Genomic DNA, 15978 nt, shown 5'->3' with positions numbered 1-15978 from the left:
CGGAGAATATTGACACCATAGGCTTTTTAGATACCACTGTAGTTTCCTCATATGCAGTCTTGCATATGGAATTAGAAGAATGCAGGAGGCCATGAACTCCAAGGCTTGCAGTATTTGTCTTGCAGATAGCAGGGTTTTTGTGGCCACTTGTTTGAAGTAGGTTGTCAAATGAATGTTTCTCTGGTGTGAGGTAAGCCATCTGGGAAGTTGTATTCAAGCTTGCTCCCAGGAATATAATTTGTTGACAGGGTACCAGGTGTGATTTATTTTCATTTATGGTGTACCCCAGACAAGTTAGAACCCTTTGTACAAAGGCCAGATGATTCACAAGTATGTCCTGGCTTTCTGCTTAAACTAGACAATCGTCCAGGTATGGGTATATTTGAGTAATTCTTTGCCAGCAAAATGCAATAACTGGAGCTAGGCACTTTGTGAATACCCCTGGGCCCAGTAGATAAGCCAAAGGGCAGTGCAGAGAAGTGATAGTGCGTGTAGCCTGCTTTAAAGCATAGGTATCTTTTGCAAGATTCCCTGATTGGGATTTGCAGGTATGCTTCTTTTAAAACTAGTGTTGCCAACCAGGTATCTTTGCCTATCATAGGAAGTAATTGGTGAAGAGTCAGTATCTTGAATTTTAGAATTTCCAAAAAAGTGTTTAGAGTAGACAGGTCCAGGATAGGACGCCATGAATTGTCTTTTCTGGGTACCAGGAAAAGTCTAGAGTAGAAACCTTGTCCCTTTTCCTCTTCCGGTACCATTTGAATAGTCCCCATGCTTAAGAGAGAAAGTACTTGTTTTTGGGCCTCTGCCCACTGAGTTGGGGGTAGGTCCGGCCACCCGCTTGGTGTTGGCAACGTGTGGAAGTGAAATCTGTATCCCTGGGACATTATATTTAAAACCCATTTGTCCTGGGTAATGAGTTCCCAATTCTTTGCATGAAGAGCAATCTTTCCCCGCAAAGGGGCAGTCAGTTGATAAGTGCTTGGAAATTTTAAACGAAAGTCATTGAGACAGTTTAGCATAGGGAGGGAGTCTTATTACTCCCAGATTTGGAAGTAGAGGCCCCCTACTGCTTAGTCCTGTGTGTCCCCTGGGACTGAAACCTTGGGCTTTTGCTGTGTCTGGGTTTGGCTTGAGAAGACCTAGAAGGGGCTGGAAAGGACCAATTCTTAGAGGGCCAGTGCCTACTAAATCTAGGAGGCTGAACTTGTAAGAAATCTTTAACAGTTTGCATAGATTTAGCTTTATCTTCCATCTTTTTAAGAACTTCCTCAGCCTTGTTGCCAAACAAGCGGTCCTGATTTAAGGGAGCATCCAACAATTTAGCTTTAACATGATCAGGCAAATATTGCTCCTTTAGCCAAGCATGCCTTCTGAGCACAGACCCAGTAACAGCAGCCCTGCAAAAGGCCTCTAATGAATCAAAACCACATTGCAAAGTATGTTTTCCAACTTGTTCAGCAGAATGCATTAAATTCTGTAATTCTTTATTTTCCACACAGTCAGGAATCAACATAATTTTTTGTTTAAGCAATCCAATAACATGTTGCTGATACTTTAACATATGAAACTGGCAGTTTAAAGCCCTAATGGCCAAGGTTGCAGAAGTGTAAACCTTCGTACCCCATCTATCCAGCACCCTGAAGTCTCTATCAGAAGGGGTAGGATTTTTAGCAGTAGAAGCCTTAATGCCCTTGGGCCCCTGTGAAATAGTCTCTGGATCCGCAATAGGATTTTTAAAAAGGAATTTGTGTGACTCAGGGACCCTGTAGTATCTGTCAGGTTTTCTGAGAGCAGGAGGCAAGGAATCAGGGGCCAAACTAGATTCAGAAAAAGCATCAACAATGTCTAGTACAGGAGGAATAGCTAAAGGTCTATGCTGAGGTAGGAGTAAGAAATCCCTAAGCCTCTTTTTTGAATCAGAAAGATCCTGGCTTTTCCAGTGGAAATGCTCCCTTGAGTATGCAGGTTTTCCCCAAAAGAAAAATCCTCTGGAGGGGAAGCAGAGGGAATGAAGTCATCAGAATCCTCATAAGTAGTTAAGGGCAAATCCAGATCATCAGAAGAATCAGAAAAAAAAAAAAAAGAATCCTGGTCAGAAGATTCATAAACAACTTCAGTCCTAGGCCTCTTAGAAAGGGGGGGGGGTGGCTACCTTTTATTAGAGTTATTAAATCTTCAGCCATTCTTATCATTTGTTTTTTAGGCATAGAGGCCTGAGCATGTGGTCCGGGTGTCGGTTTTTTTAGGCATGGTTCGAGATTTAGGCCTAAGTGAAGGAGGAGGCGCCAGTTTAATATGCAAGTCCATAGGTCTGAATACACCCTCAGAAGCCGGTGCCTGCACAGCGGCTCCGGACCCATCCAAAGTAGAGACATCCGCGGGTTCCATAGTTGAAGCATCTCGTGGCATACTGGACTCTGAATGGGTCTCAGTAGAGGCCTGCGAATCAGAAGTAGTGGGTATCAGGGGCTGTGAAAGCGTCTCACTGAGTACCAGCGAACTGGTGACTGGCTTAGGAGAAGCATCGTCGGCAGTTTTGGACCTCGGCGGCCTGTCTCTGTCTTTATCTTTGTGTTTTTTCGGAATCCCTGTAGTTGGATGGCTAACAGGCGACATTTCTGGATAATTAAAATAAGAACCGAAATATTTAGAGGTGAAAATATACAGACAATGGATAGTGCGCTGCGGTAAGGAGCAAGAAAAAAGTTTCCCCAACGGGGTACTTAGCTTTAGTTGAAGACTTCGGTTCTGAAACTCGAAAACTATAATTTCAGGAGTCGGCCGACTGGCACTTGCGAACTGCTTCTGCTTCGGGCACTGCACGGCAAGAAAGACTGATTCAATGGCATCGGCTGCATGTTTTACACCCCTGACAACCTGACGTCATGGAAGATGGGACAGCAACCGATGCAGGACCACCTGACGTCATGGAAGATGGGACAGCAACCGACGCAGGACCCAAGACTTTGTTAATCAGGCTGACTGAGGGCTACCTGCAAGCAGATAACCCAAATGCAATGACTGCAACAGTGAAACACGAAGAATATTGAGCTGCCTAAGGGAGCAGAAGGCACCAGGAAGATGGCTAGAGTTCTGTCACATCCTGTGACAGAAACCATTATCAGATCACTGCCTGTGCTGAAATGAGTGAGAACAGAAAGACAGAATGACTCAACACCCCCATTTAAAGGGTGGTTGGGAACTGTAGGCTTGTTAGCCTAACAGTGATAGGGAAGGTCACAGAGGAAATCCTCAGAGCTGATTGCTTTCCAGGAAGAGAACTATCTTCAGGACAATAACTAATATGGGCTGTCTAGAAGGTGTAGTTAGCTGAATCCAATCTAGTTTTTTTTAATTAATTACAGGTGAATCTTACTGGGAGCACCAGCAAACAAGTTTACCTAGATGTTAGTGAGCCCTTTGACTTCGCCATGTACAAATAGCTGCTAGCAGAAGTGTAGGTACTGAAGGGTTGGGTAGGGGTAAGACTGACAAACTGAATTACAGTATGGATGGAGGGTAATAGGCAGGATACTGCTTTGAGAAAGTTAATGTTCTTGCCTCATAATCTAAAGTGACCCCTGCAGGCAGAAGTGGGAGAGTAGTAGCTGTGAATTCCCAACAGTGAGTGCTTCCTCACATTACCTACACAGATCGCATAACAGAAGTGGATAGGACTGTGGTAGCTGTGAGCCCTCTCACCAGCAGTTATTACTGCTAAGCCATTGCCTAGACTGATCCCTACTGGGAGAAGCTGGGGCTGCAGTACATTTCATTTCTTCCACAATAACAATTTCTCCAAGATTATCTACAGTGACTCTATTAAGAAGAGTCAGAGGCTGCAGGAAATGTGAATTCTCTTCCAGACAGTGTTCCTACACCATTACCTATAGTGGCTCATACTGCGATAGGTTGGGACTACAACAAAAATGTGTTTCCCAATAATCAGTGCAGCTACAATGATATCTGCTGGGAAAGGTTGGACTTCCAAAGCTGCAAGATCCAAATTATCAGTCAGTGCTCCTATACCATTATGTATAGTTAATCCCTACAGGGAAAGGCTGGGACTGCAATATCATTCATCTCTTTTCACTGTGGACAGCCAGAGCCTATGCTGGCAAATAATGGTTGTAAGGAAGGAGAAAATCCCTAAAGGGATGCTAAGCTGTTATACAGCATACATGAACACTCAAACTTTACAAATCTAGGGACAGTCTGGAGTTTTATCAACTAACCAACCTGCATGTAGTTTGGATATCCAAGGAAAGAAGCACTTAGTGAAAACTCAGGGAGAAACAAGACAGCCATACAAACTCTACAGACAAGGTAACACACCGAAGAACTGAACTGGAAAGAAAATATTACACGTTGTGCTATCTATTGATTGAAACTAGGACTGCACTTTTGCTTCTGTTTCTTCTCCTACACATTTACACATAGTGTTTGCAAGTGTCACTGTGATCATTGTAGCATTTCATTTTGTATAAGCACTTACCATCCTCTTCCTTAATCTCTTTGTCCAAGTCGTACTGTCGAATGCTTGGCCGGGATGAACGCCGCCTCTCAAACAATGCAGGTCGCCGTCTCTTTCTGTGCTGCAGCTGCATAGTGTGATTGTAACACTGTGCAATTATGGCACCTTTACTTCGACCTATGATTAAAAACACACAAGATCAAAGTTAAACTCCGAGAAAACAGTATTTTAAATATAACCATCAATATGTAGGTCCCCCTGCACATGCAGAATTACCTTTTATTAGGAGTCACGTTTTTCCAATCTTGTATGTAAAAAAGTATGAGAAAATTATGACTGCAAATAATTTTATTTTGTTTTTATATTTGTTTGTTTTTATATATTTTATTTCAATGGTATTTGTTTTCTAGAGCAAAACCCTGATCTTCATGGACCTTTTCCAGGCTTAGCCCAGGAGAGATGAGGGGTTACCTGACTTGCTCAGAGTCACATAGCTATGCAATGATAGCTCAGGGAATAAAACCTTGCACCACTGGACCAAAGGAAATAGCTGCTTGACAGCTCCTTAACCCTGTAAGCCAATTTAAAGACCATCCCCTGTAACTGGTTCCCTCTACTGCACTGTAAACCACACACTATGCTCTGTAACTGGCATGTCATTTGGATGTCCATGGGGTCAAAAGTCCTTGCTGATATGCTTGATTTTTTATTTTTTTACATTTGTTTCCATCTGTTCCAAAATATTCAAGGTGCAGGCCAGTGTTTTTGTACTGATAAACAAATTTACTTAGAGACAGCTCAGCTGCTCCTGTACTGCAACTGACAGTGTAAAGAGCATTGTATTTTAAATGGCATGGGGTCAAGTAATAGCTAAGGGGATTAGTTTCAAAACTAGTAAGTAAATGCCTTATTTCTTTTCTACTGTTCATAGGGAAAAAAATCTAGAAGCATGGCCTGGTACATAAGGCATTGTAAAGAAGACTTTTTTTTTTGTTCTACTGTTAATGAAGTTACAGATTTAGAACACTGTGACAACAAACTTACAGCTGCCTGAAACAAACTAAAAGCAGTGGTAGAACCAAAGAGTGGTAAAACTGTAGATCATCTTACATAAAACAGAAAGGAAACTGCTATAACTAGATACTGCTGAATGCACCAGTATAGAGGGCAGGAATCTATAGACATGAAGTGTAGTGAGGACAGAGGTGGAACATGTAGTGGAATTCATGAGACTTTCCAAATGGGAATATGTCATGAAATTCCTAGATACAGGTATATGGCCCAGATGTGAAACCTGATGTAATGTTCATGGTCATGATACAGACTTCGGGATATGAAGCACACAGTGGAATTCATGGGTGTGATGTGAATGGAACAAGTAGTCTACAAAAACCCATTTCAATTATAACCTGGTTCATAAATGTTACTGTAGAGCAAGGATGCAAAGAGGAAGGAGACAACATACAATATGGTTCAGAATTATCACTCTCAAAACCATTACTCCATCATATTTTACAAACAGCAATGACTTCCTTGTGGTACTGGTTAACAGGGACATTAGTTTATCCAGTTTGATGATATTTTTTTTTACTGCATTTGCTAATGCCTATTTTTAAGGTAAAGGAAATATTCTGAAAGTGTGCAAAAATAAGTAAACAATGAACTTGCTTAATTCCATGTCTTCTTCTGTACCCGGACAATGTCTTATTAGTCGCTGCACACTAACACACTGTTTATAGCCATGTCTTTGACTCTCTGCTACAGAAATTAGCATTTTAACTATTTTTTCTTACCACATTTCTCTTTTAGGTTAGTTCAAGCTACAGTTGGGGCTCTTCTTTTACAAACACAAGTCAATGCACATCTACCACTGAACTCCCCAAGTACAACATTCTGCTTTCCGTTTTCAACTTGCAAAAGGCATGGAAGACACAAGCTAACTCTGAGATAGCAGTCCGTGTTAAATTACTTGTTAACAAGGCTTGCATCCTCTTCTCAGTTAATTGTAAAAGCAACTGCATCAGTTCAGGCTAACAAAATGTACATGACTGCCCCAGTCTTCCCCCTTTAACAGTTTATCTATTGTTAGCTAATCTAATTTGAGCTAGGAGTGAGTTTGTCCCAACTAATAATTAAGCATTGTTAATCATAATTAAAAATGTAGTACATGATTTTAAATGGGTCTCTTTACCATTACTTATGCTAAAATTGCTTGCATAGACAGATTGTTTATCACTGACCACTTTGTTCCCTTCCCACCCCCCACTCCCCAAGCTACCCCTGGACCCTTACATTTATTTCCCACCCCCACTCCCCAGCTACCCCTGGACCCTTACATTTATTTCCTCTTATCTCCTTCTACAATTTAGTACATATTACCCACCCTTTAAAGGCATAAACATTAAAAACTCTCAGTTTCTATCGTATATCAATTCCTGCTGCTGCCCATTCCACAGACTTAAAGCTTTCTTCACAGACATTCTCATCCCACATTTTTCTATACACACTCCTGCTTACCAACACTTTTATCAATCCATTCACCCACACACACACACATTTGTAGATTATAATATATATATATATATATATATATATATATATATATATATATATATACGGATCTACTTTACATGATCGAAATACCACCCGACTTTCTAAACACTGAGATGAAAAAAGTCCACTTAAATGAACACTTGCATCACCATCATAAAACTCCAGGCAAATAATTACTTGGCCACCATGGTGAACTTTGTCCCTTTCCCCACTGTAGTACAATCTCAGAGTTGGTATATTTAGTTAGGGGGTGGGGGGTGCAGCACCCCACATGGGAGATGTGGGAGGCAAAGCCCCTCACATGGGTGGGTTTACTGTAGTTAAGTTTTTGTGTTTCGTTGTGGTGCAGCCAAGTGGTTACTTATCTGGAGTTTTTCATCAGTGATGTAAGTGTTTAAGTAGACTTTTGGTGCTTCGTCTCTGCTTTTATTAAATTGGGTAAGTGGTATTTTGATCACATAAAGTACACCCATATATTTACATTTATATAGGTATTTAATAAGCACATGCATACACAAACATGCACCCATAAATACATAATACCACAAAAGCCACAAAAACCGCTATACATGGTAAAAAGTAATAACTAAGAAAAAAACACGAACTGGAGCAAAAAAACAACTAGTATCAATAACAGAACGTTAAGCGTAATAACTATTTCTCCACTTTTCATCCAATGGGACTTCTTCAGAACAAACAATAGAAACATGCAAACACCCCCTTAAATACTTTTCAATTCAATTATAGAGACTAACTGAATAATAGGCAATTAAAATACTAAAATAATAAATCCTATTGAATATAATACATGTAACAATTGTTTTCATCCATTTTTACTGTTCTATGATCTTTTAAAAAAACATTTTATGTTAATAAATCCATTTAAACCTGGATATTCATCTGCCATTAACCTAATTTGCCATAACGTTTGTCTTTTTTCTAAGTCATTTTTATAATCCTCACTCCTCATATCCAAGGGAACTTGTTCAAGCACATAAAACAAGAACGTTTTAGTGTGTTTACAAATTTAACTATGCTTAAAAAGGGCATTGTCATTATCTCTAATCTTGATAGCCCAAACATCTTCTTTTATTCTTTTAGGCAAAGCACTGGTGGTCATCCCAACATAAAACGCTGGACAACTGGAGCGCACGCTAATATAAATAACCTCTACACTATTACAGTCAAACCTAGTGCTAAATAAAGTTAAATTTGAATGAGCTAACAATAAACAAGTCTCTTCATAAATAAATCGACAGGATGAAAAAAAAAACATTTGTATGTCCCTTTAGTTCTATCTGTACAAGGGAGACTAACCTTATTATTGTCATTTTGTAATATATATTTTTTTTAAACAATTGTTCCTTTTATAACTGAAAGATGGATTATCACCCAAACCTTTAACTTGTTCAACATTTCCCCTTATAATGTGCCAATTATTGTTGACAATACTCCTTATAGCATAACTGTCAACTGACACATCTAAGTTACAAACTAAAATATTGTGTTTATTATTTGTTTTGGTAGATTGATCACCCTCTGAACTTGATGTTAATAAGGGTAAAAAATTAGTATTCCTTTTCTTTAAAATCTCCAAGGCACTAGAAACTAATAATTCTTTTTTGTATCCCAGATCTAAGAAAAGAGAAATAATAAAAGACATTTCCTATTTAAAAATATCATCTCGGGTGGTTAATCTGGATGCTGGAATAAACTGTCCTCGGGTATGTTTTTCTTAATAAAATATGGGTGGTTACTATTAAAATATAAATATTAATTTGAAAAGTTTTCTTCCTATAAACTTTACTATGAAAACATGGCTTACTTAGATCCCATTCTAAAGTGATGTCTAAAAAAATTGACAGCCAAACCCACATCTCCTGTTGTAAAAGACAAAAAATCTGTAGCAACACTTACATTTTGTACAAAAGTCATACAATCTTCTCTAGTACCTCTAAAAATAAAAAAAAAAACAAATCTTCTAAAAACATTACACAATCAAATAGCAAAACTTTCAGTAATAATTTGGTAATAATTCATTCTCCCACCATCCTAACACTAGGTTTGCAAAGCCTAGAGCAGCTGCTGACCCAATAGCGACACTGTTTAACTGCTGGAAGTACTTATCATTAAATAAAAAAATAGTTATGTTTGAAAAGAACTTCCAGCAAAGAACAAAACAAATTTATATCAGAATTAGAGTATGTAGTATACTTCCCTAAATACAACCTAATAAACTCTATTCCTTCATTCCAAGGAATGCAGATAAAAAGAGAAGTCACATCCACAGTTAACATAACAAAATGTTAGATATCTCAGAAACTGTACCAAGATCCTTTTTAAATCTGACAATAAATTCTGCTACAGTAATCTCCAAGAAAGCACCAAAACAACCCCAAGCTGTTTTGGTCCTTTGTAAATAAACTATTACACCCTGGCTGCATCATAGGTGATCCTTAACAGCTACAAAAACTGAACCGTTTATAGTACACCTTTTTGTCAAAAAAAAAAAAAAAATGCCATTTAATGAATGCCAGATATCTGTCATAGCTGGAATGGACTTAGTTTGGGGGTAACTTCCAGTTAAGTCACTTACATCCAAAAGGCTGCATGCTCCAAGCTCCATTAACAAATAGCAAGACAAATACATCACTGATCTAATATCATTAGCTGTCCAATACGCACATGTTCCAACTTTATGCTGCATTCTGATACACGACACAAAAAATGAAGATATAAGAGACCGGGGTCTCAAAACATGAGCTAGTTACCCGTGGGTGAAGAGTGTTAAAAAATGGGGACACTTGTGTACAATTCTAATAATTCAAGGTCAACCCTTTCAACATGCTCCGATGTATGAAGTTCAAAAATCTGTGTGATACTAAGACTTGCACAATTTAAATCAGACAAACTACATTAAATGCAAAAACAATAACACTACTTGTTTTTTGAACCAAGAACAGCAGCCCATGGAAAGAAACATACTTGTCAATTGTAAACCGCAGAGAACCAAATAATAGATTTCCAACCTAATGCAACAAAGAAACAAACACCAGAAAAATGTGGTGCTTTAGCTATCCTTTCTTTAAAATCTGTAATGTTCCAAAATCGATCTGATAAATGTGTACATGTCAGGCAAGCACACACGACTCATTTGATGTCTAAATGCACTGTAGCAGTCACTGTGCCAAAAAAATGAATAACCCTCAAGAGAAAGTATTCTGATACACCATTTAATGGGCTATCAAACTCCAACGTAAATACACATCTCAGATGCTTCTGCTGAATCTAGCAGCAAACATTAATACCATACAATGGCAATATTAGTAGTCTTTCCATCTGCCCCCAAACACACACTGATGCATTGTAAACCTTCTCAGATTATGACTCCTCTCAGGCTTGTCAGAAGGAGGTCCGCATGGCTGCAACATTTTCTCCATCAAATTAAAGTAGACACGGGCCTTGCTCTCGTTCCCGGCAAATAGCAAAGCAAGTTGAAGTGACCCATGTAGGAGCAGTACAAGTCCCGATGCTGGTTCACCAACCATTCCCACTTTGTGGTGTCAACATGACCTGTACTGATGTACTTGGACTACAAATGCTCTAGCTGACTGTGGATAGTGTAACAATATGTCATGATGACCACAGTAATGAACTATGCCTTAAACTACCTCTAGAAAAGAAGACACTGTAAAGCAATATCCTGTCCTTCTACTTCAAACAACAGAGTCTATTGCCACCGAGTTCAACACTCATTTTATCCATTCAGTTCTGTCACTAAACAATGTCCACCTCACTTTACCCCTCCAACTTCCACTTGTTCTCGAAAGTAATGCACTTGTCTCAGTTTTCAGCCCATGCCAACATAAACCATAAAAAAATTACTAGCCAGATTAAAAGAAACAACCTCAGTTGCCAATAACCTTCCTAATGAGGTCTTCAAAACAGGTGCAGAAGCACTAGCCTTCCCTGTCTCCATTCTGATCAACCAGTCAATAACTGAAAATTACATCCCATCCATCTGAAAATAATCCATTATTATACCGCGTCACAAAGGAGGTACTTCACCATAGTTAAACTGTAGACCTATTGCTATCGTATCTCTCTCTCAAAAATCCTTTAGAAATGCATTCACTCTTAGCTTATGAAACATATAATCAAACACAACCTCCTCTCCAATACCCAGCCTGGTTTCAGGCCCAACCATATCACTACTATTGCCCTCCTTAACTGCACCAACACAGTAAACCAATTCAAAAATGAGGGCAACCTTGTTTTTTTTCATTTTTCCTTGGCCTTTCCAAAGCATTTGACACACTGTTCCACCAAAAGCTCCTCTCTGAACTTGCAACTCTAGGTCTTGCCCCTCCCTCTCCTGGTTTCACAGCTATTTATGCAATCATCAGCAGGCAACTGGATGACAGCAAAATCTTTCAGCATTTCAACCATTCTCTGTTGGTGTTCCCCAAGGGTCAATACTTGCCCCCCTTCTATTTAATATTTTCATAAACTTTATACTGCTTCAACACTTGCCACTTTCATACAATTCACTGATGATTTAGCACCTTATCTGCTCTTCCCCATCCATAACAAAATTACAGGAAATTACTCAAAAATATTCCACTGACATTGAAATACAGCTAAAAAAATTCTAACTTGCTGCTTAATGCCAAAAAACCCAAACGTATGCCATTTACTCTAAAACACCACCTTAATCAGGAACACACATTTCATATTACTCAAATTGTGAAACCAAAACAGTTAAAAAAAAACAGAAAAATGGCAGCAGCAGAACCACAACAACACTGTTTTTATTGTAGATAAAGTAAGCGCTTTCGGTGTACTCCACCAACTTCATCAGACAAATGCCATAACATGTAGCTGCAGTTTAAATACTTTCAAACTGATATGTCAATTACACAATTAAAACCATTTTTTATAATTAAAGATATTCCAAGAAAAAACATTTTGCAACACAAAAGTCCAAAGTGGGAATAAAAAACGACATTACTAGTACTGTAACATAGTTAAATATAAATGAGTTATTTACATTAGCAGAACATTGCAAAATCTTTATCATAAATAGAAACAGAAAAATATATATATGGTTAAAACCAGTCGACCAGTATGACAACAGTATTACCTAGTCAAAGTTTTTGCCCCTTCTCTGTATACCTATTTGTGTCCTAACATTCTTCATCCAAAAACTTTGATGTGAGCCAACACCAAAAGTCATATATCTGGCGCTAATCCACTATGCTTATGTTTCAATGAATTAAGTTGGAAGTTTATAGGCGTTGTTAGAGCCCAAATCCAATACTTTAAGACTTGCACCATATATTGTGATTCTAACAATGCACCAGAAAATACATTAAAAAATACGAAGTGTATAATGTAAATTGTGCTATAAATGTGGTTGTGTTAATAATGTTATTAAACTAAACAAGCGAATTAGAAATAACCAGCAAGCTAAAAATGGTGTATAACAGGGCAATGCTGAGGGAGCCTATAACAATAATGGGCAGTCCAACTCCACGAACCAACACGATTTTCACAACAACCGAGGGAACCAGCAGAAGCACAACCAAAGCAATTACAACAGGTCCCAAGGTCCACGCAGGAAGCGTCAAAACTGGAGAAGGAGGTAGACTATGATTTACCTGCAATTTTGACACACAGTGAGGGTGACTTGAAGATGTACAATTTTAGCACCCTAAATATTAATGAAGAGATAGTTAATGTTTTTGCAAAGGGGCTGACATTTGTGCTTGATAGAAGGGCTGATCTGGTCAAAATCATTCTGGACCTGAGAATGTTTGTGCGTAAGCTTAATCTAACTGCACTTTTTGGTAACAACCCAGCACTTACAAGCACATTGAGAGTGTCTAGTCTATTCAACCCACCTATGCAAGCTTCCTTAGCTATGTTTGAGAAAGTAAGTGAGATGGACATTAGAGCGTTTCTTGCTAAGGAAGTTTCAAGATCTGCTCCAACAACTAACTGTTCCAAGAGCGAGTGGGAATACATTGCCTTACTGAACTCTTGTAACATTCGAGTTATGAAACCTGACAAGGGTGAGGGTTTGGATTTCATGGATCAGTTTGATTACATAGATAGAATGGAAGCTCATGTGACATCTGATGTATATGAAACGGTTAGTTTGAACGAGCTTAATACTGCATATAAGAGGGTGAATAATGTACTTAATGACCTATTCCTTGATGGTAGCACTGACATAGACACCTTTCAGTATTTAATTATGCCAGCTCCCATTTTACCTACAATATTTGGGTCTCCCAAATTGCATAAAAATATCCACAACCCCCCTTTTAGAACCATAGTGGATGGGAGAGGCTCAGTCACATATGCATGTGCTAAGTTTACTGATTGCAAACTCAAACCTTACATCAAGTCCGAATCACAAATAGGCCAAGATTCATGGAGTTTTCTTTATTGTATCAATAATTTAGCATACCAAGATGGTTTTACCTTTCTCACAGTGGACATAAAAGATCTATATACAGTTATCCCACAGATACTAGGTATTGAATGGGTCAGGGAATTCCTATATCTTAAAGGCATGTCTAGTAGTGATATAAACACCATTGAAACCTTGTTGGAGTTAGTACTGACTAAACTTCTTGTGGTTAAATGGAACCATCTATCTACAGAAGACGGGGATTGCCATGGGGTCTCCTTGTGGCAGTAGTTTTGCCAATTGTGTAATGGCTTTTTGGGAGAGGCATTATTTATTTAATGATGCACTTGACAAGGGGAATGTTGTTTGGTACACAAGGTACCAAGATGATATGTGTTACATCTGGAAAGGGGACGTTGAGCTTGTTGAGACCTTTATTTGTAACATCAAAACTTTCACTACATTTTTGGATTTCACTTATCAGATAGGACATAAGGATATCAACTACTTGGATGTAATTCTAAGTAAGGATAGTTTGAACCAAAGATATAGAATTACTATCTATCGCAAGCCCACTTATTCTAATGCCTTTTTACATTTTACCACCAGCCACCCACTACATCAGAAAAAGGCAATTGTAAAAGGGCAAGCAGTTAGGGCTGCTAGAATGATCTCCTGCTCTCCTGCTATGGTGAATTTATAGATGAATGTACATTACTGAAGTCTACGTTTTTGAAAAGAGGTTACCCATTGGGGTTCCTCAATAATATCTTTGAGGAAGTTGACAGGAAAAGAGTGGTAGGTCACTTCCACCCGATTGTTTGTAAAGGGTATGAGCAGGAACATACTGAATGGGCAGTTAATGATGTAGTGATTAGGGATCGCACTAATGACAGCACAACTAGCAGGTTCATTACAACATTTTCCCTAGATGCAACACATATTAGGGACATACTTAACAAAAACTGGTCCCTTATCAACGAGGATAACAGTCTTAACAAACTGGGACAAGTACCTGTCATGACCTTTCAAAGGGGCCCTAACTTAAAAACCCTAGTGGAGAGAAATAAGGTAAATAAAAGAGGTACGGGTATGTCGAAATGCGGCAGATGCCCACAATGCAGATTCATTAGAACCACAAATAAGGTTAGATTAGGGGATAAAGAATATCATATAAGTGGTAGGTTTAATTGTGAATCCCAAGGCGTGGTCTATGCAGCAACTTGTGTCTTCTGTGATGCATACTATATTGGGAAAACGGACAGAAAAATCAAACAAAGGGTATATGAACATACCTACTGTATTGGGAAGAACACTACCAACGCCTTGGCGAAAAATATCATAGAACACCCCAACCATCAATTTCAGTTTATGGTACTACAACAGGTAGAACACAATATTAGGGGTGGGCCTTGGGAACTCAGACTGGAGGAATGTGAACTGAGATGGCAGGTATGTACCTCGGCTCATGTGCCCCCAGGGCTTAATGATTACATTTCTATTAAATGCCTTCTCAAACTTAAGGCTCTAAATAGATAAGGCTATTCTAACTATGGCTTGTTTAATTTAACAACATTATTAACACAACCACATTTATAGCACAATTTACATTATACACTTCGTATTTTTTAATGTATTTTCTGGTGCATTATTTGATTCACAATATATGGTGCAAGTCTTCTTAAAGTATTGGATTTGGGCTCTAACAACGCCTTAAAACTTCCAGCTTAATTCATTGAAACATAAGCATAGTGGATTAGTGCCAGATATATGACTTTTGGTGTTGGTTCGCATCAAAGTTTTTGGACGAAGAATGTTAGGACACAAATAGGTATACAGAAAAGGGACAAAAACTTTGACTAGGTAATACTGTTGTCATACTGGTCGACTGGTTTTAACCATATATTTTTCTGTTTTTAACCATATGTATTTTTTTCTGTTTCTATTTATGATAAAGATTTTGCAATGTTCTGCTAATGTAAAGAACTCATTTATATTAAACTATGTTACAGTACTAGTAATATAGTTTTTTATTCCCACTTTGGCATTCTGTGTTGCAAAATTTTTTTTTTTGGGAATATCTCCTTAATTTAAAAAAAAATGGTTTTAATTGTTTAATTGACATGGCAGTTTGAAAGTATTTAAACTGCAACTACATGTTATGTCATTTGTCTGATGAAGTTGGTGGAGTACACCGACGAAAGCGCTTACTTTATTTACATTTCATATTACCTCAAAAACAGAAATCATAAGCCAAACTAAAGTACTCGGAGTCCTAACAGATAACCTCAGATTTGATCACCACATACTTCATTCCATCAAGTAAACTCACTAAAAACTAGTCTTTCTCTACAGGACCAAACACTACCTGACCTCCTTCCTTCTCTATTGTATGCTTCCCCTATTCTTACAAATATCAACACTATTTATAAAACTAAACTAGCCTCCTGCTACTACAAAACAGCTACATCTGCCACCAACCAGCCTTATTAAACACCGCACTGCCTTGCATTAAAACAGTTAAACTGGC

At 38.4% G+C, this 15978-nt stretch overlaps 1 protein-coding gene and 1 pseudogene across 5 annotated transcripts in view; both read right to left on the bottom strand.

Moving 5' to 3' along the window:
* TMC6 (transmembrane channel like 6) overlaps positions 1-15978 on the bottom strand; it is a 1104128-nt gene that overhangs the window by 511268 nt on the left and 576882 nt on the right. For all 5 annotated transcript variants that reach the window (XM_044068185.1, XM_044068183.1, XM_044068186.1 and 2 more), the window contains exon 5: positions 4499-4654. In XM_044068185.1, the coding sequence (XP_043924120.1) occupies positions 4499-4654 (156 nt within the window). The remainder of the gene's footprint in view (positions 1-4498; positions 4655-15978) is intronic.
* Positions 10354-10667, bottom strand: LOC122800518 (annotated as a pseudogene).

The sequence above is a fragment of the Protopterus annectens genome, chromosome 4.part0 (assembly GCF_019279795.1).
Source record: "Protopterus annectens isolate FY-2018-M chromosome 4.part0, PAN1.0, whole genome shotgun sequence".
Lineage (NCBI taxonomy): Eukaryota > Metazoa > Chordata > Ceratodontiformes > Protopteridae > Protopterus > Protopterus annectens.
The sequence above is the reverse complement of the archived record's forward strand: the minus strand, read 5'-3'. Positions and strand labels throughout refer to the sequence as shown.